The sequence below is a fragment of the Manacus candei genome, unplaced genomic scaffold, assembly GCF_025592945.1.
Source record: "Manacus candei isolate 608988 ecotype Guabito, Panama unplaced genomic scaffold, ASM2559294v1 h1tg000018l, whole genome shotgun sequence".
NCBI classification, from domain to species: domain Eukaryota; kingdom Metazoa; phylum Chordata; class Aves; order Passeriformes; family Pipridae; genus Manacus; species Manacus candei.
Window position 1 is genome coordinate 15,939,194 of NW_026138066.1, and position 26,464 is coordinate 15,965,657.

At 41.9% G+C, this 26,464-nt stretch overlaps 1 protein-coding gene across 6 annotated transcripts in view; it reads left to right on the plus strand.

The window, feature by feature from the left end:
* Positions 1-26,464, plus strand: part of DENND5B (DENN domain containing 5B) — a 113,637-nt gene that overhangs the window by 50,250 nt on the left and 36,923 nt on the right. For 5 of the 6 annotated variants that reach the window (XM_051784522.1, XM_051784518.1, XM_051784516.1 and 2 more), the window contains 5 exons: positions 1,740-1,849; positions 6,998-7,664; positions 19,797-19,984; positions 23,219-23,749; positions 25,127-25,358. In XM_051784522.1, coding sequence (XP_051640482.1) covers positions 1,740-1,849; positions 6,998-7,664; positions 19,797-19,984; positions 23,219-23,749; positions 25,127-25,358 — 1,728 coding nt within the window. Of the gene's footprint in view, positions 1-1,739; positions 1,850-6,997; positions 7,665-19,796; positions 19,985-23,218; positions 23,750-25,126; positions 25,359-26,171; positions 26,259-26,464 lie in introns of all 6 variants that reach the window. The other variant, XM_051784523.1, reaches the window with a different exon arrangement.

Genomic DNA, 26,464 nt, shown 5'->3' on the forward strand with positions numbered 1-26,464 from the left:
TGTCTTGAGGAATTTCCATCCACCTACACGCATCCTCATGGAGGGAAACTCCAGCATAAGCCTCTGCTTCCCCTTCCTGACCAAACAGGCAGCTGGTGTTGGTGTAAGAAATGCCTGACCTCTGCCTCCTCTTCCTCCACCTGCCTCTGTTGTGCAGGTGCTGCTGCAATGGCCCTGCCACTGTGATCCCCGAGACACGGTGCAGCTTCTGCCCTCTGCATTGAAGGTGTGCTAAGGGTTTCCTACAAAAATGGTTTTCAACCCTCCTGAAACTTTGCCCTGATAATTTTTACCTTGTGAACTGCCACTGTGTTTTTCTCCATTACCTCGTGTTCCCCGCAATTACCTCCAGACCCTAAGCTCTGCCAGGTGAAAAAAACCAAAAAGCTCTGCTTTCACATGTCAGTTTGTACAGAAAGTTCCTTGAATCAATTCACTCTGAGACAAATGATTGTGTAGACTGTGCTTTGCAAGGAACCAAGGGCACGTGCCGAGTGGATGCATTTGCAACACCTCATAGGCTGCTCGCTGCACGAAGGGTTAGCTGTTGTATGGAACTCAGCAAACACAGGTTATACACCTGTGGCCCATGTTACCTTCAGAGAGGCGTTAGTGACCTCAGGAGTGGGGGATTGCCTTTAGAACTCACCAAGCAATTGACTATTTTTTAATCCAAAATAACCTCTCATTAAAAACATTAGCGAAATGTTGGTTCTCTCTTTAAGTATAATGAGAAATAATATTCTTTTGTAAAGAAAAGAAATCCATTTCTATTTCAGTAACGTATTTTGAGAAATACTTAGGTAAGTCCCAGAGGGAGCTTTTGAGTGCAAAGCAAGGGTTGGTGGAAAACTTTCCACATTATGAACCCAAGGCACTATCCCGTTCATCTCTCTCAGAAAGCAAATGAATAGAAAAGACCCACGTGTAGTTTTTAAAGCAAGAACACTGGAATTAGTAACCTGGTACCTGAAAAAAGTGTAGTAGATGGTAATTTAATTAATAGACTGTAACTTCTTGTTTTGATGGCTCTCTTTGCATACTGTAGGCAATCCAGTTGGGGAAACTCCATTAAAAATATCACTGTGAAATACAGTATTTGTGTGCTGATAACTGGATGCATTTCTGCTTGAAGTCTAATTTCGATCTTCCTCTTTGCATTTGCTGGATTCTTTGTGTGGAAAATGTCTGCCCTTGAAATTTGATGTAGAAAAAAATAAATGTTTAATTTTCACACAGGACTTGTGATATAAAAAAGATCATCTATAATGAATCCTTGAATAATTTATAATAGCCAAGAGGTGCTCATATTTTTTTGTTGACCTTAAGACAGTTTCCAACAAACTTGAGGGGAAGTGCTATTTCAGTGACTAAGTAAAGCCATCTCTAGATATTCAAGCTATAGGGGAAGATCAAGAATTCAGTTCGTTTCAGGATCTTTTTCTGTAAAATCCCAGCAGTCATTTTTCTCTTGACAATATATTTCCATGCTGTAAATACTAAGCTGGAAGCTGGTTTGTAAGATTTTGTGGGAAGGAGGGTAAAGTCAGACCAAATGTGCATCTTTTCTGTTTCTCTTTTAAGAGTAGTACCTCTGTTGGAAGTGAAAATGCCCTTCAGATTTCACAAAAAAAAAAGAAAAAAGGAAAAAAAAAAGGAAAACAAAAGAAAGCTGCCCAAGTGAGCTCCCTCTGAAGCCACACTGCTGTGACAAGTCATTATTTCTTCATTTTTTGCAGGAGAGAATTTCGACCAGAGTCCCTTAAGAAGAACCTTCAAGTCCAAAGTTTTGGCCCATTACCCTCAGAACATCGAGTGGAACCCCTTTGACCAGGATGCTGTCAACATGGTAGGTAGAGAAACTCTCTTCTCAAGGTGTTACCTGACAATTTCAACTCTTAAGCAGTCCCTGGGTTGTTTACAACCAGCCCTTGTGATGTGATGAATGAGGTGCTTCTGCTGGGACTAAGAGCACCCACTGGGTGTGCTGGTTGAAAAGCTGTAGAGGAGGAGGTATTGTGAAAATACAGGATACTTTCAGGTGCAGCAAAAGTAAAATACTGAATTTCCCTTTTTAGTTGTAGTTTTAAGTCTACTCCATGATGGAACAGCTCTAACAACTGTCCCAGTGACTGGGTAAGAAGGGGTGTGGTTACCCAGGATACATATCCACGGGAGGCAAAACAAGGAATTTTTAAGATATATTAATATCCCAGTGAAATTTTTGGGTACAAAACACCTTGTGTTTCTGCATATAGCGAGGGAAAGAGGAATCTTTATGCAGAAACTGGAACTTACCTAATCACAGCTGTTGCTGGGGCATCGCTTTTAATGGCACCTCTGCATCGATGCATCTTTGGTACATCTCTTTCCTGTCAGCTCAGTTTGATGTGGGGATCTATGTTGCTAAGTCCCATGGACTGGGAAGGGAGAAAAAAACAGTTATTGTAGGAGGGGCAGTGGCAACTGAAAGACTGATGATCCACTGGGAATTTTTCTGAAGAGCTGATATTCAAAGGATGTTTTGAAAATCAGCAAAGCACTTGTTAGGAATATAACCTGACAACAGATTACTGGTATTTGAGCTTCCCAGTACAGAAAATGCTATTTGTTTTATAACTTAAAAGCAACCAGCTTCTTGCTATTTTTAAAAATGTGTATTGGATCTAACTCAGTATTGGAAAATTAGGGAGCCCCTTTCCCCCCCCAGTCTAGTTTAGATGTTCTTTGCATTTGCAGAAGACTGCATACTAGCTACAAAACAGAACTGATCTCGTTGTATGGTGCAGGTATGAAGTCAGGAGAATCTCCTGGCCCTCACCCAGGAGACAGAGAGGTGAGAAATAAACTTTTGCAAACACAAAAATGCGTTTCTAACTTCCCTGCAATCATGAAGATGTAGAAATCTGAAGTTCATCTCAGTTTTCACTGAATTCTCTTTTTAAGCACTGTGCCAAATATTTAACATGGAAATACAGGAGCTGGAAGTAGCAGTGACACAGAGCTGATACTGTGGCACTGCACATGCACAGAAAGGCAGAGATGAGCCCAGTCACTCCCTCTGCCTGCTGACAGCTGGGGATTTCTGTCCTCTGCTTCCAAATGTGCCCTGATGGAGATGGTGTGGTATTTGGGCAGGTCTCCACATCACTTCGCTTATACAGAAGTCACGAAGGACTCTGAGCGATGCTTCATCAGCAGTTAAGATGGTAATAATTCAACTGGCAAGGCTATTTATGCCATTTAGTTCTGCCTTTGAATTGGGGATGTTAGGAGAAGTGATAGGGGTTGTGCAGCAGGAATATAGCAGCTGGAATTGCTGCATTATTTGTCTCTCACATTACAGTTGAAAATGTCTAATATTCCTGAAATGTAGTCATAGTATCAGATAAAAATGGAATGCTAAAACCAGCAAGAGACCTATTAAAATAAAATAATTGAACTGAGCTTCATTTAACTAAAATCAAACAGCTGAAGAACACATCTTTCATTTGCAATGTGTCTTGGAGGAAAAAAAAAAAACATTTACTAACAGCAGCAGTATTTAATGATATTTTAAATCATCTTTTGGAAAACTTCTTTATTGTTTTGATCTGAAGCATCATTTAAAGTAATATCCACCTCCACAGAATCCCTTGAGGCAATTATTGGCCTTTCTGATCTTGCCTTGCTGTATTAGTTCTGCCTATGTGTTTGCTTTATGTGAGCTTCCAGAAGCAATTTTCCTCAGAGAAGAAAATGCATAAATCCTTGAAGGTTAACTTGTGAGAACTCTGGCTTTGCTGGATGCTTAAGGAATTTCAATTGCCTTCTGGAACCATCCTACTGCTTTAAAAATAACCCCCTGAACTTCCAAGCAATCAAGCTGCCTAAAAGTCATGTTTTCTCTCACTTTCAAAGTATGTATCAAAGTACAGAGTTCTCTTTAATAGGGAAGTGTTTCTTTCCCCCCACTGCTTTTTGTGATTATCCCTGCCTAGCCTCACATGCTATCTTCTGTGGCCACTCTGCAAGTGATGTGTTGTACCAAACCTGAGTTATCAGTAGAGGGGAAACTGGAATTCTTAGGAAACAAGCCTCCTATTTAGCCCTCTGATTCATCAAGTTATATAAATCTTTGCCTGTATTTCTGAACTCCAAGGAGGCATTATCTGCTTAACGTCTCATGTACTGAAATAAAAGAATCTGAGGTTCCCTGGTGTAATTTGAAGGATCAGGCTTGAACACAAACAAAAGCATCTTTCTCTCCACCCCCTCACCCACAGTGCAATTTGGGTATGGAGCTTGCTGCCTCTGCATGTTGTGAACGTGAGAAATATATAGAGACTTAAAAAGTGAAATGGAGGATCTAATGGAGAAGAGATGAACCAGCACTAGTGGGCAGTGGTCCAGAGGGGACCTTTGCTTCAGAAATATCTGGAAGGGATGATATCCAGGAGAAGAAGAAGTGGAGGGTTACAGTGTCTGTGTCCTTCCTCTGTGTTTAGGGAAAGGATATCCCCTACTCATGACTTCTAGAGACAGGTTATGGATTAGTTGATACCTTTTTAACTGTCTTGGTGCAGCTTCCTTTTATTTTTACAAACCATCTTGGTTATAAGCCTTACTGCAAATACGATTTAATTCCACATTTTTCTACTGATGAATACGTTTAAATGTAAGTAGTAAAGTGCTCTGGAAACCAAAATCCTGTCCTTTGATCAGTAACCTTGGACAGTTTTCAGTGTTTGTACAAAGATGCAGTACAGGTGACTGACTGCCTTCTCACTGTTAGCCAGTCAGCTTCACACCAGCAGGCAAAGATTTCACCCCCCTTAGCACATCCCAAGCTGCTGTTCCCCAACACTCTCCTGTGGCATGTGTGACACAGATGAGATGGGAAGTGATTGATGTCCAAGGCCCTAAGATGAAAGTTTTCATGCATTAACCGCAAATTCAAAGCTTTCTGTATTGCTGGTAAATGAGTGCAGGCTCTTCCTTTTGATCTCGGCTTCTGAAGTGTCTCCTGGTTGTTCTTCCTGCCTCGGTGCTTCCCATCTCCTTTCTTTCTTTCTCTGCTTTCTCTCATGTCCTCTTGTAGGTCTAACAACAGCAACAGTCTCTGTGCCAGGGTTTGCAGCCAGGGTCTTAAAATGTTGTTATTCTACATATGTCAAGCTGTGGCTGAAACTTAATAGATGACTATCCCTTTGTGTGTATATACCCAGTATATAAAGGATAAGGGAATAATAATTAAGTCTTGGAGAAAATTTATTTAAACAGGCTTCTGAAACTGTCTCAGCTGGTCTGAATTTCCCTGATGCTTATCTGTTTTTGATCTTAGCCATATATATAATTTGCTTATGCAGGTATTTTTCTGTAGAGTGAAGAAAAATATAATCTTTGGTAGCATTAAGATTTAAACCTGTGATTTCAGCCTGCTTGGCTTTGATAAGGCTTATAGCCACCACTGAAAGCCTGCATTCTAGAAATAAATTTTTATTAAGCAAGCCTGTCAAAAAAATGAGGTGAAGAGAGATATTTATTGGGCAGAATAAATTTAAATAAAGTGTGAAACAAGGATTTTTTACTACTTCTTTATTGGAGAAGCCTTAACCATGGCACTACTGTTAACGCCTCAATAAAAGCTATAAAGCTTTTGAATGAAAATGTGGCTGCTGTTTAAAAATGGTTCAAGCTGCAGTTTCATGGTTTGTATCAGCAAACCCCATCAGTTGAATTAAATTCTTTTGCCAGCTCCATGCTACTTATTTCCCTATACATTACCTTTTTGAGCAATACATAAGAGCTGTCCTAGATAATTTAGGGGCCTGATAGCCTGTTGTGAAGTGAGTCTGGACCACTTACCTGAATCCCAGCTGGGCTGGTAGCAGCTTAATCAGATTTTCAAGTGGTGTGTGCAAGGTGCACTGCAGAAGTTCAGGGTAGGATGTGCCTGAAAATATATGATTATTTCTCTTGACCTCTTCTACCATCAGAAGAATTTACTCCGGGTCAAGGTGAGGCAGTAGGGGATACACTCAGTTGTGTGTAGGTTCACATCCCTTGGGAAAGGTGACTTCAACTGTTGCCTTTTGGAAAAGGAGAAACACTTTGAAGGCTCTCCCTCTCTTCTTTCTTTTTTATTTCTTCAGTTGGAAGGTACAAAGGCAGCTTTAGTTCTTCATTTATTAACATACTGATTTAGCTAGAACATGAAGAGTTTCCTGCTGATGCACATTCAAACAAGTTTTGCTGGATGTTTGCTATTTTGTATTAGATGGCTGATAGCATTCCCGAGGAATGTCTGGAAAAATGCCTCCAGTTATCACCAGGGCCATGTTTCAGAGAAACACCCAGTGTAGTAGAATCACTGCAAAGGATTTTGCTGAGTGGTAAATCAAAAAGGAGGCTGTCATAGATTTTGGGTGTTTCCCTCCCCATCCCCTCCCACACCCTTTTTTTCCAATCTAAGCTATTTTGTAGCACTTAAAGAAGAAAGTAAATGTAGTAGCTTAATAGCTGCCAGTCATTTGGGGTTTGGTTTGTTGAGGTTTTTTTCCATAAAATTAGGGAAGATCAAAGAATTTTAAGAAGTCTGTTTAATTTTAATTCAGTGGTATAAGATGCTTCCTTGGCTCTCTGATTTTAGAGCACTGTGGGCATGATATATGGAAATGAGAACAAAACTGGATGTTTTTATATGATGCTTAAGTAAACGACACAAAGACTATTCAGCTGTGAAAATAATTTCAGAAAGTAACGAAAATGGCTCATAATGATTTAATAGATGGGTAATTTTGAAGGGTGTTTTCCTTTCTTCAGTCGTGTCTACCTCTTCTTTTAAGTAGCATCAGTTTCAGGCTGTTTGTTCTTGAATACTTTTCAGGGGGATTATGTTTAATAATAAATGGCTTGTTGTGATGCAGCGGATAAAAAGAATGTGCCTATACAGCAAAAATAACCAAATAAAATTGTAGCTTAGATAACCATGTCTATTTCTTCTCTCTTTTCTTAGCTGTGTATGCCCAAAGGGCTGTCCTTCAGGACACAGGCAGATAACAGGGATCCACAGCTCCACTCGTTCATCATCACCAGGGAGGACGGCTCTCGCACATATGGGTTTGTGCTCACGTTCTACGAGGAGGTCACGAGCAAGCAGATCTGCACGGCCATGCAAACACTGTACCAGATGCACAATGCAGAGCAGTACAGCAGTGTCTGTGCCTCCTCCTCGTGCAGCATGGACTCTCTGGCCAGCAGCATCGACGAGGGCGACGCCACGTCCCTCGCCAAGCTCCAGCGGTACAACTCCTACGACATCAGCAGAGACACGCTGTACGTCTCCAAGTGCATATGCCTCATCACCCCCCTGCCCTTCATGCAAGCCTGCAAGAAGTTCCTGATCCAGCTTTATAAGGCAGTGACCTCCCAGCAGCCGCCGCCACTGCCCCTGGAGAGCTACATCCACAACATCCTCTACGAGGTGCCCCTGCCGCCCCCGGGGAGGTCGCTCAAGTTTTATGGGGTTTATGAGCCCATCATTTGCCAGAGGCCCGGGCCCAACGAGCTGCCACTCTCTGACTACCCACTGCGGGAGGTCTTCGAGCTGCTGGGCCTGGAGAACCTGGTCCAGGTTTTCACCTGTGTTCTTCTGGAGATGCAGATCCTTCTGTACTCACAAGGTGGGCGCTTGTCCGGCGGTGCATGTTGGGTCTGTTTCCATCGGGCAGTTCCTGGGCAGCTGCAGCCACAGGAGATACAATAATTTAATGTTATGTGGAGCTAGCGTTGATCTTTAGGGGATTTGTGAAACGTGAGAACGGAAATTAAAAATGTGAGAGAAGTGAGTCTGTCCTAATGAAAGCACTAAATAATTGTTTCCTCCAGGCTGTCTTGGTGCCGCTTGTTTAATTGCGCATTGTATTTATCACTTGTGGAAGCTAGCAGTAGAATTAATTTGATTATTATCCATACGCTGCCCTTGATCATGCTGCAAGACAGCATGAGACAAATCCTGTCTTCCGCAAGAATACCAGCAGAAAGTGTAATATATCTTGAAGACACTCTTGCTACTTTGTTTTTCAAATTTCAGCAGCATACTGACGTTTGGTGAAATTTCCTCCCTCCTGTGTGATGGATATGTTCTGGTTAAAATGCTGGCAGTTTTTTAGCACTTGGAGGCTGAAGATGTAATGCTGGGTTGAAACTGAGTAGTGTTACAGGTCATTCCTTCATAGTCCTGCTGTTTGGGACCTTTGCTGACAAGGATGCTGGTACTTCTTTTTGAGACACTTAAGATTGCAGTTGGCCAAGGCTGGCGACACTGGCAGAAGTTGCTTGCACAGAGCCTGTGCAGTTGAAGTGTGCCAGTAATCTTTTGAAAATCTGGTCTGTACCTTTTCTCTTATGGTTGTGTATTTCTGCAATAGTGCAAAACTCTGCTACAGGTTTGGGGAATCCCGACTTAGCGCTGGGAATGCTCTGAGGTTTTACACCCTGTTTCCTGTACAATATTGGTTGCTGTGGGTCTATCCCTGGGGATATTCAGGTGCTAAAAGTAAGTGCTGCAAATGTTTCAATGCACCAGAGTGCCCAAACATGTCAAATTCAAGTTTCCTGCTGGCTTTCAAAGGGATGCTCAGAGTTTTTGGAGACTCCTCCAAGTCTCACTGGATCCCTGTTCATATTATTTGGGTTTTCCAAATGGCATCTGTAATGCTGACCCTAAACTAGGAAACAGTGCCTTAGGGAAAAATTTTGGGGGTGTTGAGGGGGCTGGTTTCATGAGACTAGAATGAAAAACATGAAGCCAGGAGATATATATACCTTTTATTGAAAAGAGGAAAAGGTGCTGAATACCTAGGCTTCTCAAGAGATGTGGCTCAAGCAACACACAGCTTGAAATGGAGAGAGGAGAGAGAATGGGAAGTCATCTAAAATGAGTACAGGTAGTGAACCTTCAGGCTTCAAAAGGGAATGCTTGTGTTTGTCATGGAAAAGAAAAGGTCAGTAAGTGTGTAATGGTAATGCTAATAACTAAATGACTGAGAATGGGCAAAAAAGTATTCAGGGAGGTGGAAAGAGTGTAGTTCCTCTGCAAATGATGGAATTCAAAGGATTTCTAGTTCTTTGCAGAGCTCTTCTCCACATGAGCTCCAGGGGTTTGCTTGCAAGAACTGAAAATGAAGGGGTTTATCTGCTCTCAGTTTGAAGTATGAGCCGAAATCCTGCTGTTAGTTTTGATTAGGCTCCTTTTCCACTCCCTTCTGCTCCTATGTGTGTGTGTGTGTGCACTTACCCCCTTTCTTCCTCGTTTGAATTGTGCTGCCTTTGTCACTTTACACTGGGATTTGACATTAAATAGCACCACCAATAAAATTCTTCGCCACCCATCCCTTCTAGTTGATCCCACCCTGGTTCTTGTTAATGGACTCACTGAAAACTGTTTTTTTTTTTTCCCTCTGAGGTAGTAGTATTAGCAAAAATGTGCTTGTCAGGTTATATTTTAATATTTTGTACATGTAGAGAGCAACCTGTGTATGTGTTACTTTTGTAACAGTCCTTCAGACAGATACAAAATACACACTAAATAATTCTCAATTTTCAGTGCCACCAGAAGTTAGAAAAATATTATTCTTCCAATTACTGTCTGTAATTTAAGGGTTTACTCGGTTTTTTGTTTTCACTGTGTTTTTTTTTTTAAACAAAAATGAGATAATGAGAAGTAATCCTTTCCACCCTCCAAAACTCAGATTACTTTTTTTTTCTCTCTCCCTCTATAATTTGTGAATCTAGGGATGTCCTTGACATGACATTTACTTCCCTATTTATTATAGGCACAACTTAATGGTGCATGGGGGAAAGTGTACAGTTGTATTAGGGAAATTCTGTGATTATGTAAATAGCATCATAATGCCAGTTCCCAGAGGTGAGGAGTGTGGAGTGGAGGGCAAGTGCAAAGCCTCAGTTTTGGCATACCCTGACAGCTGAGTACTTGGCTAATTGTGCACTGTGGCTTCTTTTAAATGTCAGTCTTGCGTCTCCTGAAAGAGAAAACAGCAGCTACTTTCCTATTTGAGATGTAACCAGCCTAGACACCCCCAAAATCTCTCTAAGCTTTGAGATCCACTGGGGAAAAACACTTTCTTAACTCCCAAGTTCTTTCAAGGCAAAAGAGGAAAAGTTTTTGGCTTACATATCTCTTGTTCCAAAATAAAGAATGAGAGAGGGATTTTGCAAGTTCATCCTTCCTTCCCTTCCTGCTTTAAAGAGGATGGACTCATTGGATTGTGTTTCCAGTAGCCTGGCCTTCCTGTGACCTTCCCAAACTCAACAAGAAATTAGTAGGAGATGGTCTTGCAATCTCAAGCAAGACAGCATTATTTACCCAAATCAGAATTCACTGACTTACTGCTAATACTCAAGAAATCAGAGCACTGGACCAAAACCTGCTTTAGTTCACCAAACTATTTCAGTGGGAGAGCTGCTAATAACATGTATGTGAAATGGAAGCTGACTTTTTAGTGGTTCTCCTAGCCCTGTTGGAAGGAAGCTTTAATTCAGTCTTACCCAAAAATTTTGTTATTCTTTTAAAGAATAAATAGTTATTTTGGAAAGTTGATTGAAAATATAATTGGGTGCACAACCCTGACCATACAGTGAGCCGAGTTGGTGATAACAGCTGGCAGGAAGGTTGCACAGGGGCTGTACTGGCTTTTCTGGAGTGGCTTTTCTCAAGGGAACCAGGAGCTGATGATGAAAAAGTTTATTTTTAATCCTGTAGCTGAGGCATAATGTTTCCAGCAGCCTGAACAAAGGCAGCTAACTAAATGAAGAGGTGAGGGTGTTGGGTGGCTTTACCCAGCTTACCCTGGATATTTTCCCAGCATGATGCAAGAGTGTCTGGCACAGCTCTGCAGTAGGGACAGGACAGGTAGCTGTTTGTACCATGGCTGCTGCAGTCAGCTTTGGGTATCTAGTTGCATTGTTCGTGGTGTTTTACAGGTGAGTGGTATCCCATCACTTGGGAAAATGCAGGGATTGTAGTGAACTGTAACTTCAATTTACAGCTGTGGTGGTCAAGCAGAAGGTTGGACAAACTGACACGAAAGAATGATGAGCTCATTTTTTAAGCTGCATTTTGGACTGCAGACAACTACCTTAATCCTCAAGTTTACAGTTTATACTTTAAAGCAGCCTGGTGCTACAGAGCTCTCCCTGTGGCTTTACAAACCACAGTTTGGGAACTAATAATGTAGGCATCTGTATCTTTCTGGGGCAAAAGCCACTCTGACCAAAGCATTTCAGTCTGAATCTTTTAAATGTCTGTGCTTCTTGGGAGCTGCAAATGGTGCTGTGGCAGCATTAAGGCAAAACACAGAACAAAGTGACACAGCTGGCTGACTGGCAGAGATCTGTGCTTGCACCCCAATGACGAGACTGAAAAGATCAGCCCTTACTGTTCATGGAGACAGTGTGGACTTCCAGGGAGTTAATCAAAACCACTGTTGGTGGGTAGATGTAATAGACTGCTCCAAGTGCCAGCTTTGATCTGCAAAGGTGATATAAAAAGCTGCACCTGAAAGCATTGGAAGCTGAACTCCGATGTCTTCAGGTTACATCTCTCTGCATGTAAAGAACACTTTTAAGATTAAATAGGGACAGATTTTAACTCTGAGGCTTTGAAAACCAAGGAGAGAGATTAGAAATTTTTTTCCCGGCAATTCTTGGGGTTGCAGTCTTTGCAATGCTCTTGCAAGTGCCCTTTTTTTTTTATTCAGAGCACAGCTCTCCAGTAAGACCACACAAATGTAAGGGTCTTGTTATGTCCACTCTGCAATAGCAGCTACAATTTCTGAAGGATCAGTAACAAAACGCCACTGGCGTGAGACTTCTGCTGGAGAGAGATGAATTAAACTGTAAGCTCTGCAGAAACCTCAGCAATCCATTTTGTACGTCTGCCTTTCCAGGGATTAAAGCACGAGAGGGAACGTGTGGATGAGACAAAGATAAACTTCTTAGAGCTTAGACTGTTTCTACTCATTATATTTTTGAGCATTTTCCAAGTTGTTTTTCCAAGGGCTTGAGTAATTGCTTCTCCAAGATTGAAATATTATTTGCCTTTTTTTTTTAATCTTAGAAATTATAATACAAATGACTATGCATATATAAAGTCATTGCCTAGAAGAAGGTAGTGTCTGAAAGATCTTTCTTATGAAGTCTGTTTTGGGGGAGATTTTTAAAAACTAATATACACATGATGTGTCTCTCTTTTAAAGCACTTTTACACCAAATAGCTATATAGAAAACCTTTGCTCTTCTGCTCCTTGTTTTAATAGTTGCCCTCCACACTAGTATTCATCAAAATCAATGGGAAGTTATTGCAGAGAACAATTTACATGAGTCTCTTCCAACTCAGCATATTCTGTGATTCTGTGAAAATCTGTCTGTGCTGTGAAAGAGACCTGGGATTAGGGCCTCAAGAACAACACGCTCAGAGGAGGCCACAGTACATGTTCCTCTGGAAAGGAGACAAGTAACTGGATAGAATAATCAGGGAATGATTTATACTCTTCCTTTTTAACTCAGGTGAAAAGACAAAACTGTTTTTTAATTACAAGTTGCTCGATTTTGTTAGCCAAAGTCAATACGACCTGAAAATTCAAGGTTTTAAAGCATCTGGAAATAAGGAAAAGGAACTAGTACAGGTCTGTACTGCAACTCCACTCCTGTTTTTGTTCACAATGAACTGTAAAGGAAGATTGGGTCACTGCTTCTAACGCTATGCATGCACACACACTCCACCACCTCATTAATTGGATCTCATTATTTTCCATGATGAAACCTCTTTTCCTTTTAAGAATGGGGGGAAGAAAGTTAAATTAGGCCTTTTCATTCTAGTTATGGCAAATGCCAGATAAATATCATGGCAGTCAAAAAAAGTGGTCTTGAGCAAAGTTGTTCCCTGCTGGGCTCTGTGTCCTCTCCACCACCTCGCTGCCTGCTGGGAGCCTGCTGTGTCCCAGCAGCTGCAGGGACGAGCAAGGGGCTCCCTGTGTCTTCAGGAGCATCCTCATGTGTCCTGCTGGCACCTTGTCAGCCTTGTCATGGACTTTCACCCTCCTCTCAGAGACTTAACCATGCTGGTAATGGGAGCTAATTCTTAAGGTGGCTCTTAATCATAAACTAATTTATGCTAAACCATTAATGGCAGGCTGTGACACGGATAAATCGTATAAATGGAAATTCATTGAAGTAGAAATAGGATGGTTTTTTTACATTATACATTTGCCAATGAGGGAAAAGGGTAAGAACTGGCTTCGGTGAATATTGGCCTTGGGATGTTTCCCTGTGGGCAGAGCTGACCCCCAGTCTGAGAGGCTAATTCTTACTTCAGGCAATTAGACACAGGCTCATCTTGACCATTCTGTTTAAGAAAATATGTATTCTGATATTTGCATAAAATGTATTTTGATATTTGCATAAAATGCCACTCTGCTTTTGTCGAGTAACTCATGTGCTGTGTCACTCGCTGGTAAATCCACTCTTCCACTGGGGGTGAAGGGCACTGAGGTGCCATGTGTCGCTTCCCCAGGACAGGCTGCTGGTTACAACCCCATGTCACTGCACCTGCCCGAGTTCCCTGAATGCAGCACTGCTACAAGGTGATTTGTATAGTGAATAAACATTTCCCGAACCACTTCTGTGCTTTTTATCTGAACATCTCTTGAAAATCACCTGGACTGGCTTGCTGCTCATCGCAGCTGCCAGTATACAAAGCAGATGAAAGGTGGAAGCTTCCAGGGTGCTTTGATGTCTGCAGCCCTTATATGTGCTGCTTCTGTGAAGCTGCTGAGATCTGATTTGAAAACCTTTGCTTTCATAAACAATTTTTGTCTCAGATGTGAATTTCAGATTTTGTTTTTCATCTGCACTAGGCTATATATAAACATCAGAGATCTGAAGGTACCAAGCCCCAAGATGGGTCTCATAGCAGTTATGTGCCGTTCCTGACTCATGCTCAGAGCTCAAAGCAAAATACTCATTTTTATTTTCCAGTTTTTCCTGGCTCATCTAATTCATATCTTGTTACCAAAAAAAAAAAAACAGCTGAACAGCAATTGCTTATAATACTTTGACTGAAGGGGTAGCATGTTGAAAAACTATTGGTCACAAGAATTTTTTAAAGCCTGTACAGCCTTATGCATTAAGGTTCACTGATGATTTTTTTTCTCTCTGTTGTTGCTTTGTTTTATTTAAAAGTATTGCTTAGAATTGTTTTGTGCATTTTGATAAGGTACTCTTTGAGAACATCATCCGATTACCATCTTCCAGGATACATATTTAAATACATAGGTTTGCAAAGCTGCAGATATACTTCATGCATGTTCAAAAAGCAGTAGAGGAAAGGATCTGGTGTCCAGCTAACTCATTGTCTCAAACACTTCCAAGTGCTTTTAAACTGTATGTAAAGCGGGACTTTAAAAGGAAAGGAAAGAAGCACAGTCTATTTTTAAAGCATCGGACTGGATTTAGAGGATCCAGGCTGTGACTCCAGCTCTGCAGTAGGCTTCCTGCCATACCTTTGGTAGGTTACAGGAACAGAGAGTTGGAATACTGCCAAGTTGTTCTTTCATTGGGAAGGAGGGGGGTGTTGAAACTGGACCGTGTACTGATCACAGCAGGAATGCCGTTTCTGGTTTGAATGAGCATGTGTGCTCTTACACATGCCCTATATACAAAATTCCTGTGGCTGGGCATTTGCTGGGAAGGTCGCAGGTGAAATTCTCTTCTGTTTGATTATGACCGAAGATTTGAACCTGTTTTGGAAGTAGCACCTGAATGAGATCTTAGTTGTTTTGACAGGGAAAACACTGATATCTCATTTCCCTTTAGAAGCATTTTGGTTCTGCTTTGCTGCAGCATTGGAAGGATTTGGAAATATCAGACTCCTCTGTAGCAGGAAAAGTAATTTTTATGTTGAGCTTTGTGAATTGTTTAACGTCTCAGAGCTTCTACAGAGCCTGTAAAATGCAAGGAAGATTATTTTGTTTTGTTTTCTCAGTCACTGCCTCTGTTTGAACTTCAAGCTCTTTAGGATAGATATTTCTGCATGCACAGTATCTGTTGTAATACTGTGCTGATTGGTTATTTTCCTGTTATTGTGTTGTGGACAATCAACATCAAGACAAATAATTGTCAAATTTTGTCCTCTTTCAGAAACACATTTATGGGGAATTGATGTTCAAACGTTGAAACCATTTCCATCTCCAGCAGAAAACAGCGATTCCTAATTATACAGGAATGTCTCAGGATTTGCATTTTAAGCACTACTTAAATACTACTTGTATTTTATGAGAGATATGAATATTACCAGACTTTGTAAAGCATGGCTGGAGTGTGGTGCTCGTGCAGAACTGGCAGCCTGCGGCAGGGCAGGTCCCTGCTGCAGTTACATGTCCTGCACAGGGAATTGAGATACAGGGACTTGGCTGAGGGCCCCCAGCAGATGATGCCAGAAAAGGCAGTTTGATCCAGGCTCTTTTAATTTGACTGTTTTGCCCTCTTCTTCACTCAGGGAGAAGGTTAAGTGTGAGAGACAATGCTGCGCCAAATCCAGCTTAAGCAGCTGTTAGGAGGCAGCAGTTGCAATAGAAGCCCCTGGGACCACTTTGCCCTGGGATTATCCTCCTTGAGCAGTTTCTTTTGGAAACTGCTCTGTGAACAAATTAGAGATTTAACTCTGAATATGAAGAATCGTAGAATAATTTTGATTGGAAAAGACCTTTAAAATCATCAAGTCCAACCATAAATGTAACACTGCCAAGTCCACCACTAAATCATATCTCTAAGTGCCGCATTTACATGTCTTTTAGGTGCCTTCAGGGACAGTGACTCAACCCCTTCCCTGCTTGGCAACCCTCTCAGTGAAGAAATTTTTCCTAATATCCAATCTAAATCTCCACAGGCACAACTGGGGGCCATTTCCTCTTGTTCTATTGCTTATTACGTGGGAGAATAGACCGACCCCCACCTTACCACAATCTCATTTCAGGTAGTTGTAGAGAGTGAGAAAGTCTCCCTTAAGCCTCATTTTCTCAGGGCTAAACCCCCCCAGTTTCTTCATCTGCTTTTCATAGGACTTGTGTTCCAGACCCTTCACCAGCTTTATTGCCCTTCTCTGGACATGCTCCAGCACCTCAATGTCTTTTCTGTAGTGAGAGGACAGAACCAAACACAGCACTAGAGGTGTGGCCTCACCAGTGCTGAGGACAGGAGGACAATCACTGACAATGTAATGTATGTGATGCATGTAAGAGAGATGGAGCAATTAGATGGAAAGGAGATCCAGGGCAGGAGAAATTTAAAGCTCAAAGCCCATCTGCATGCGTTAGAGAAACACATCCACTGTTTGGGACACTTGGCAAGTCTCAGGATCTTTTGGGTCCTTTCTCCACTGTCCTGAGCTGCACAGCAAAGAGAAGGCAGGCTTAGACCTGGGCTTAGGTCTCAACTGTCCACTATTAATTTCTGTACCCAGGGATGATTTTGTATGGGTCAGATCTTTGCTCTGGTGGCAGCAGCTGCTGCTGTGGGCCATCACCGTGGGCTGTGACTTTCTGTTCACACATTTAAAGCAGTCAGGCAGTAACCTTCCTTGTTGGCATGGCAGGGCCTTTTGCTGCACCAGTGTGCTGTGCACCCCATGAGGTGGGTGAGCCCCAAGAAGAGGAAAGGATTTGTTTCACAGATCTCAGGAAACTGCCTGGATTTGAACCATTCATCCCTCTGAGTTTGTGACCTTCTGTGGATATCACCTAGACAGTGTTTTTACTTTTTGTATCTTTTTCTAAATGTTTCTTGATGACAGTTGAATGGGTTGGAGTAGGATCAGAGAATAGTTTTCCTACCTGTAATTCATAAAATAATTGGCAAAACTTGTCGTGAAGTTGGAGATTGTTATCAAAGTGTAGTGTAGAATCTGGAAACACTCTTTCCCTTTACACAAGCACACTGAGTCTACACAAAACCTGTTTTTTCCATTCACTTTCGTTTCCCTTGGGTTTTTTGTTTGGTTGGGTTTTTGGGGGTTTTTTTGGTTGTTTTTTTTTCTGTTCTGCCTCCTCTTTTTCTGTCTCTGGTTTGAGAAAACGGAGTAATCCTTTGTTTCCAGGTTTTCCTCAGTAACCATGTAAACTTTCCACAAGTGACGATTGGTACAAGACCTCACCATCAAAAAAAAATGCTTCAGGCCTCACAGGATAGGTGTCTAACCTTCTACAGGCTTGAAAGAACATAAAAAGTAACTAGAGTTTATGACTTCTTTGAACAGATATCAAAAGAATCATTTCCAGATTTTTTTTATATTTCTGGAGGAACCTGGGAACTTCAGTCAAAACTGAACTGATTACCTGTGCTAATCACTGACAAGCATTGCTAGAATTAGCTAATAATTTGGTTGTCACTAGTTGTTTTTTGGCTGTTTGTTTTGTTGGGTTTTTTTAAGCAGATTTCCTCATAGTAAAGTGGTTACAAAATTAGTGCTAGTGACCATGTTAAATGTTATCAGTAGCACCAGAGGATAGTGAGCATGCATTTCCTGAGCTGAATGCCCTTATTCTAGAAGATACTTGCACCTTTGCTGTCAAAACCTGTTACTTCATGTGGCTACGTAGATCAGAAGGGACTTTGAAATTCTCATGCATACTAAGACATGCTACATTCTGTATTTGATATTTTTTTTTAACCTTTAAAGCTTACAGAGTTATGAAATGTTATGAGACTCCTAAGCTTCGCCAGTAGGTACTGTAAGTTGGATTTGTATACATGCTCCTCAACAAGACAGTGAATGGAAATGTATAATTATAGACCATTGCAGCATGGGGAAGGATTCATAAATGGCTGATCTGTAGCTGGGAGTGATTTTGAGGTGTAACCTTGAGACTGACTTGCATGCATGAATTAATTTTGAAGACTGAGTGAATAGCTGTTGGTAAGACAAGATGAAAAATGCTTTTGCCCTGCTGACTGACCTTCTGCAGATCGAGGCTGGTTTTCCACAGAGAAGTGCTAGCAAGGAGAATGGGTTATGCAATTTGTTGTTCTAATTTGCATATTTATTCAAGTGTATCTTCCCAGTGACCTCCTAATAGCTGAGCAGTGTCAGATGACAGCGCTTTTGCTGTTGTTGATGTTTTCCAGGGTGTCTGGCTTGCTTGTTCAGGAAACGGGAAGGGCCAGGCTGGGTTTCTCTCCAGGCAAAAGCAGTCAGTGGGGCTATAGGAAAAAAGCCTTCTTACCTGACTCCAAACCAGAGTGTTCATACCTGTATCTTTAATTTTCTGGAGTTGGGCAGAGGGATCAGGAGAGATGGGCAGCAATTCAAGTGTTACCAAGGATCTGGGTCTGGCCTTGGTGAGAGAGAAAGTCTTTTGGATGCTCAAGCCAAAGCTTGTGAGACTGGCACTGATGAGACTTGATTTTGGATACAACCATGGAGGACACGTCCCTTTTACCACTCTTGCTGGTTACTGATGACATACCCATGCACTGAAGCTGAGGGGAACAATTCTTTTTGCAAATAGTGAAGAGCAGCTTTCACAAGTGGCAGAGGCCCAGAGTGGGAATCAGAACTGACTCCCCCTCTTGTCACAGCCTTGCATCTTGGTGTTCCTGCCTTTAACCACTACCCTTAAATGAGATGCAGTGCTTCTTCATGATCAGCTAAGATTCCTAAGGAATTTGGGGTTAAGTACTTTCATGTTGTGCGAAATTTAGGGGGAGTTTTTGTTAATTCAGAAGCTGCTGTAAGATGAGGTAGAAGCAAACATCTGGTCATCTGGCTTCACATTCACCAGCAGCTTACAAGACCCAGGGGTCTTTACCTGTTTCCAGATGGATTGTCTGCAGTTTGAGATTTGCTGTAAGGGTGATCTCTTTAATACTAATGTGTGATTTATTTGTTTATATATTTTTAAATATTGTTCTCAATGTATTCCCTTATTTATATTAATAAATAGGTTGTGGTATTCCATCTTGCCAGCTGGATATTTGAGAAATAATTTGCTCTTACCAAAATTTTGAAATATTTTGGCAGCTCAGCTGGATAAAAATAAATTTTGATTTAAAAAGTAATGCATGATGTGTTTACTTGAATCAAAATATTGCAAAGCAATGAACTAGTGGATTAAATACAAATTTGGAAAAGCAATGCAATATAAATATACTATCTACACAGAACATTTTTGAGGACTAAATTTATATTAGGCTTCTGTTTGGATTTTACTTGAAAGCAGTACTTTTAAATACTTAGGGATTGTTATCTTCTGCTGGTATGTGACCAAGGCAAGTCTTCTGGGAAGTGCACTCAGCCTTAGAAGTAGTAGCAAGTGGAGCAGAAGTGGGCAGGCAGGAGCAAGCAAGAAACCACAATGTTTCTTTGAAGTCCATTTCTTTCTCCTCCTTTTCCCTTGTAAAAATACATGCCTTTTATAGAATTACAGTATTGTTACCCTGTACTATAGAAAGAACTTTTGGTATCTTTTTAATAAATTAATTTAATGACAGAATAGATGTAGATAAGATATGAATATCTATGCTCAGCAGTTTTTCTGGGAGTAATGAGCTTTGACAAATTAAATAATGTCTAAGGTTTTTAAGTTTAAGGTCTGTAAGTACTGTCTTATTTTCAAAAGAACATCTTACCATATAAACATGGTTTCTGTCTTGTTTTGTCACTGATGTCCTTGCCAAACAGATTTCAAAAGCAAAACACAGGGATATAATTCAGTATCTGTCTCTCTCTCCCCGTCTAGATTATCAGCGTCTGATGACGGTGGCAGAGGGAATCACAACGCTGCTGTTCCCGTTTCAGTGGCAGCATGTGTACGTCCCCATCCTTCCTGCCTCTCTCCTGCATTTTCTGGATGCTCCTGTTCCCTACCTGATGGGGCTGCAGTCTAAGGAGGGAACTGACCGCTCCAAGCTGGAGCTGCCTCAGGAGGTCAGTCTCTGTCTTTGGGGTTGCTATCCTGAAGCGTGTTATTAGTATGTGTGAATTCCTGCTGGAAAATGCCATGCCTGGTGTTAGGAGGCCTCTCTGCCGTTGTGGAGACTTTTTGTCAGCAGGATTGAGATAGTAGGGGGATTCTCTGCAGCCCTTCCTGGTCCATTTCTGAATTTAATGAGTACCACTACTTGTCTTGACTTCTGCTTTTTGCTGTGATGCTGAAAGTTACTCTGCTTTCCCTCCATCACACGCTCCCCCCAGGTTCTGTTCCTCTGTCAGTGTCACAGTCCTATTGATAGAGGGCTAAAGAGCATTTCATTTGGGGATGATCTTTATGGATCTGGATCTCAGGTGCAGTTGCTAGATGGTGTAAACCTGTCCCCCTGCTGCTGCGAAGCGTGCCCTGTCCTGCCAGCCTCATCCTATCCTCGTGTGAGCCCGTGTGTTCATGGCTGGGTTGAGGTCTATTACTAGACAAGCACCCTGGCTTCAAACAAGCCAGATTTGCATTGATACTGTGCCTGTGAACCACTCAGAGAGAAAAAAAAAAGGAAGGAGAGGCCATCTTCTTCATTTAGGTGTTAAAATCCTAGGTGATGGTAATGAGTAAAATGGAGATTTTCCTCCTCAAAATTTGACCAAGATGGTGAAAACTGCTTCACATTCTAATCTGGTTATACAGCAAAGTCTTTGGGATATGGCTAACCTGTCTGCATTCCAGATGGTGACTGGAAGCAGAGCAAGCCATGCTTTTTGACTTGGGTTTCTTCTTAAAATCGGTGGGAACCCCAAAAATAACTGTTCATATGGCAGTATGACAGTGGCAGAGCTGAGCTCAGCTGTGTGCAGAGACTTCTCCTGGGAGCAGAGTCCCTAAGGCTTGCAAATATGTGCTCTTACTTAGAAGGCAGGTTGGAAGCAGCAACCGAGGAGAATATGCTGGAGAGGGAGTTTGTATGTGGAAGTGGAGGGATACACACAGGATAAGGGTAATGCGTTTTTTTTAAATGGTCTATTTTAAATATTACATGGAGGTGACTGAGTCTTAGTCTCAGTGGCATGTAACTGCAAGTCAAGTTTTACCTCATGGGTGCAATCACCAAAGCACATGAAGTTTGCACTGATGAGGAAATAGAGCTGGTATCTAGCTACGCTCCTCCGTAAAATCATGCTAATATTATATAATTACTGTGATTTTAAAAATTATTAGTCACATGCTTTTAGTTGGCGGATTAGGCTGTCATTTTCCTTAAATTAAAGTTTTAATGTGACAGGCTTGAAGTACCGCTGGAATAACAAATTAAGTATCACCAGGGAGAAGAGCAATAGCGGGGTAGAATCTACCCCCTGCCCCTGATGTTTAACAAATGAGTGAAAAAATCAGCCCTTATGAACACCACAGGTCCAGTAACTCTGGGAGAGGGAAAGAAAGAAGGCATAATGAACAGACAAGATCTTAATCTCAAATTCCTGTAGACAATAAAAAACCGAAAAATCCTTCGGCATGCGAGCGGCGGTGAAGCGCTGTTCGCTTTAGCACTGCTTTATTGTTCAGGCCAGGGGCTAGCTTTTCAAGCTCTTGCTCTAAATATAAACCATTTGTTTGTTAGAGATAAAAATTCTAACAACTGGCCATCATGCTGTCTTAAGGTTACTAATCTCTCTGCATTAACTTTAATCATCAGATGTTTTTGAAGAGAGAAGTGAGACCAATTCCCCCGGGGTTTTCTGAATCCAAATCTCATTTTTCAAATTTTGTAAATGATATGCAGAGCTGAAATTAAAAAGCCTTTGAAATGAAATATTGATAGATAAGAAGGCAGTCCCTGAGCTAAAGAACCATACTGATACATACCACAACTCTTTAATAGCTGCACAGTTAAATAAAGCAAATCATTTTGTAAGAAGAAATGCTTTTCTTTGTACAGACTGAATTTAATATGAAAAAGTGAGCTGAAGGGACACTTCTGCTTTACCAAATGAATCCTAATACCCTTTAAAATATCTATGTGAAAGGTGATTAATGTCAAACATGTCCCTGAAATATTCAATATATTATAAACATGTTTGCTATGGAATGTCTTGTCCTGCTGAAAATTAACCTTTTCAGAAAAGGAGGAAAACAAGTCCTTTCTGTTCAAATAATCTGAAGATTAGTCTACAGTGTTCGGTAAGAAGTAAAGAACAGTTAAAGTGCCTTGGAGAAGGCGGAGGAGCTGTGCTAGTGGTCAAATCAAGCTAACAAAGACCTGCTGCTGCTGCCCTGTGGGTTTCTGCATCTCCCATTCTGCAGCTTTATGCCAGGGCGAAACCTGTCAATGCTCAGCAGCTTGGGAATCTGACCTGGTTTAAGATTTTACTCAGCACAGTGCACTCAGACAGCAAATTTCAGATGTAAGCCTCAGTTCAGAAGATCAATTACTGTTTTTCATTCTGCGATTATTCCTGAGGGTGCATTTGCAATGTAATTAATTTTTATATGGGGTTCTTCCATCCCTCCATTGACATTTTCCTAGTAAAAGTATCTACTCTGCTAGATTAATGTCTTCACTTAACTTTAATCTTACGGGCTGAGATCCATCTCCATTCATAGCAAAGCTAAAAGCACTCTCTTTAAATCTCAGGCAGAGGAATTGCTAAGATTAAAAGCCTCCATGGAAACAGGAGGTCAGGGGAGTGGGGAAATAGGGCACTATTTCCAGTGGATAGGCTGTACTCAGACATGATCCCAAAGGACTTACATGGGACCCTCTTCTGTAATTTGCTCCTAGCAATGTCATCTTTCTCACTGAACATCTTGTTCCTTGGTAGCACAGGTACAGAGGCTTCTTGCAGTTGGACTGTGGTAAAATAAATGGGCCCGTGAGGTACAGTAATTCACACAGAAGGTATTTACAGGGGCTGAGAATTTTATTTTACTCTGCTTACTGGTGTGTCCTTGGCTGGTCTGGGAGGGCTTATCAAATCTTTATAGTGCAAAGTTTGGGATCTGTAAGTCATGATGTTACAGGAGAGGGCAGGAGACTTTATTTATTCATTAAGTCATTGTCATCCAGTTGGCCCTGAGCTTGACTGAAGTCTGAAATGTCACAGGCTAGACAACACAGCTAAAGCCTCCTCCATGTGTGAACACTTACCCTTCTATCTTGAAGCACCCTGGGAAAATAAGGCTACATCATAGAGAAGCCAATTCAAGTGTCCATTTTGAAATTTTTCTTTGTATTTCAGGCAAACTTGTGCTTTGTGGACATCGATAACCATTTTATCGAACTGCCAGAGGAATTCCCCCAGTTCCCCAACAAGCTGGAGTTCATCCAGGAAATCTCCGAGGTCCTCCTGCAGTTTGGGATCCCCCCAGAGGGCAACCTGCACTGCAGTGACAGCGCCACCAAACTGAAGAACTTGGTTCTTAGCGACTTGGTGAACGACAAGAAGAACGGGAACATCCCCAGCAACGCCCTCAACATGTACGAGCTGCTGAAGGGCAACGAGACGATCGCCCGCCTGCAGGCCCTCGCCAAAAGAACGGGCGTGACGATGGAAAAAATCACAACTCCCCTCACAGAGAAGGAGAAGGAGGGCAAGTTGTCATGCGAGGAGCTGGAGCTGAGGGACTACAAACTGAACGTGCAGCTTCGCGAGGTTTTCGCCAACCGCTTCACGCAGATGTTCGCAGACTACGAGGCTTTTGTCATCCAGGCTGCCCCCGACATGGAGTCATGGCTGACAAACAGGGAACAAATGCAAAACTTTGACAAAGTAAAGATAGCCATGTATTCGTTTTTCCACCTAAAAGTGCTTTTGAGGGGGAGGGAGCATAGCTGTGTTATGTATACAGAGCCTGGGCACTCTTTAATCTGCCGTTCTTCCTCTGCCTCACCGGGAGATTTGTCCATTCTCATTACACAGGCCCGCATCACCTGCCAAAGCACATTGGTGCACATCCATGGAGCCGGTCAGAGCTGTCCTAGCTGGCACAAACCAAGCTGGCAGGCTTCTGCCTGCTGATGGGGCTGCTCCTCTGGCTTTGGTGGAAGGGTAGCAATGGAAAGTGACTGTTTTTTCTGTCTTTCTTTTTTTGTTTGCTGAGAGGAGAGATGCACACATGAGACAAAAACCAAATCCAGCCTTTTACGTTACCTGAACTCACAGTAGAGGTTGTTGGTAATGGGTAGTGTTGTTCTGAAGGTTATCACTTTGGTGTGGCACAAGAGTACTGTTATGACTCCATTGCAGTGTGTACACAAGAGTGAAAAGGAAGCTGAGATTAGAAATGGAGAAATAGAGACAGTAGGCTAGCAAAAGGAATGAGAAATGTTGGGAAGCTCACACAGTTGCTATTTCTTAGGGACTGCAAATAGATAGTGCTCTTAGCCATCAGCTTTTTCAGATACAAGTCCTTCTCTAAGGAGAATGTTAGAAGGATAAGCAATGAGAAACAGGCTATATACTGATCTGAGTCAGTTTTTGATAAAAAAAACCTGCTGCCCTGCCTTTTACTGGTTTGTTTGTATTCAGGCATTAAACAGAGCAACATCCAAAAGAAGGGGGTAATTTAGGCAATCTCTGCTAGTGCTTCTACAATAAAATGGGCTGTTAATTTTAGGGTTTTCAAAGCTCAGTTAGAGATTTAGGCCCACAGTCAGTTCTAATTGGAAATTTGTGATTAATTGCCCTGTGTAACGTCACAAAAGAGCATTAGCTGAAAGGCACTTGTGCATCCCTAGATACGTATGACACCTTAATATGGGATATGATCCCAAGCTGGAATGCCCAGACCAGGGGTCCCAAGTGGGCACACGTGGTGGTGGTCTGGCATGTGTTGCACAGGGCTTGTTCCTGTGAGTGATAGCTGCTAGGTTGCCTTGCAAAAGCTGGCAGCGTGAACCCTTCTTCAGTAACTCCATTTCCCCTTTGCTCCAGCTGTTAGGAAGCCTCCCTGACTGCTTATTTCTCACTGTTGTGACCAAACCCCTTTAGTAGATGGAGTCAGAACCTATCTGAGAGGTGTTTAATGGTGGGGAAGCCTTGCCCAAGCCTTCCTGCTGGCTGCTGGATCGATTTGCTACTGCAGGATGACTCGTCAAGTCAGCGCTGGGTGGGAATGTGGCACTAACCAGCTGTTCTGTATTTCAGGCTTCCTTCCTTTCGGACCAACCTGAGCCTTACCTCCCATTCCTTTCACACTTCATCGAAACACAGATGTTTGCAACCTTCATAGATAATAAGATAATCTCCCAGTGGGAAGAGAAGGACCCTTTCCTACGAGTTTTTGACTCCCGAATTGAGAAAATAAAACTGTATAATGTGAGGGCCCCTGCACTGAGGACGTCCAACTATCAGAAATGCAGCACTTTGAAGGAAGCAGGTACGTCCAGACGGGATAGTAAAATATTCAAAAGTACAGCATCAGCCACAAAGAAATATAGATCCTCAATCATTTGAGCATTGCAGTCAATGAGGAAGCTCTAGAGCTACCTGAGGAGGGCTCAGCAGTGCCCTTATCTCACCTAAGCAAAAACTTCAGCATGCTTTTGAACACCAGAAACAGTGTGAGCCTTTACCTTCCCTTTGAGCTCTCCTGGGCTGGTGCCATTAATAAACACAACCCAAACCATGGCACTGGGCTCAGGGTTTCTCATTTTAGGCTGCTCCTGTTCTGTTGCCAGGAGAGCTTTCCTTCGCCATGGTGGTGGGACCAGTGCCAGCCACACCAAGGAGTCGAGCCCCAGTGTCTGCTCCACTGGCCTTGTCTGCCCCCTCCCATAAAAAGACCTTGTTTTGCCTTATGCCATTTGGTTAGAGCAGCGGGGGATGCTGGGGATGTAATCCTGTGTGGCATATTTAGTACCTCCAGCAGTAGAGTTCACTGTTAATGAACAATAACACTGTGTACTGAAGGCTTGGATTATTTTCCATTACAGTCACAGGATGCATTTTCAAATTATACTGGAGTTACTTACTCAGTACATGTACAAGTATTTATTTCATTTCCAAGTAATACAGGGAAATTATATTCTTAAATTTGTTGGGATATATATTAATAAACTGAGGCAAACACATTTCTCATGGGGTTCTTTTGTTTAACTCCTTCAGAATGTTTTACATGTTACAAACATGGCAGAAATAGAAATCTCTGTGTGTTTAACTTTTTCTGTCTAAACCCAATTCTAATTTGCAGGTCAACTGTCTATTCAGCGTCTAGTTTTGGCAGATATTGTGGCACCAGAACCTCATTTTCTGTCTTGTGAAAAGCAGCAAAATGATAGTAATACCAACTTTCCTTCATATTTACCATTCACAATATATGTCACCCCAGCACTGATCCAGCACCTGTTTGTTTAACCTGCTGTTTTCAGAACCCTTCAAACCCTCTGACCCCACACTACCCACTCCTTTTCTCCAAAATGGAACCATACAAAGTGATTTTTATTTTTATTTTTTTTAAAGGGGAAAAAAACCCTGCCAAGTTTC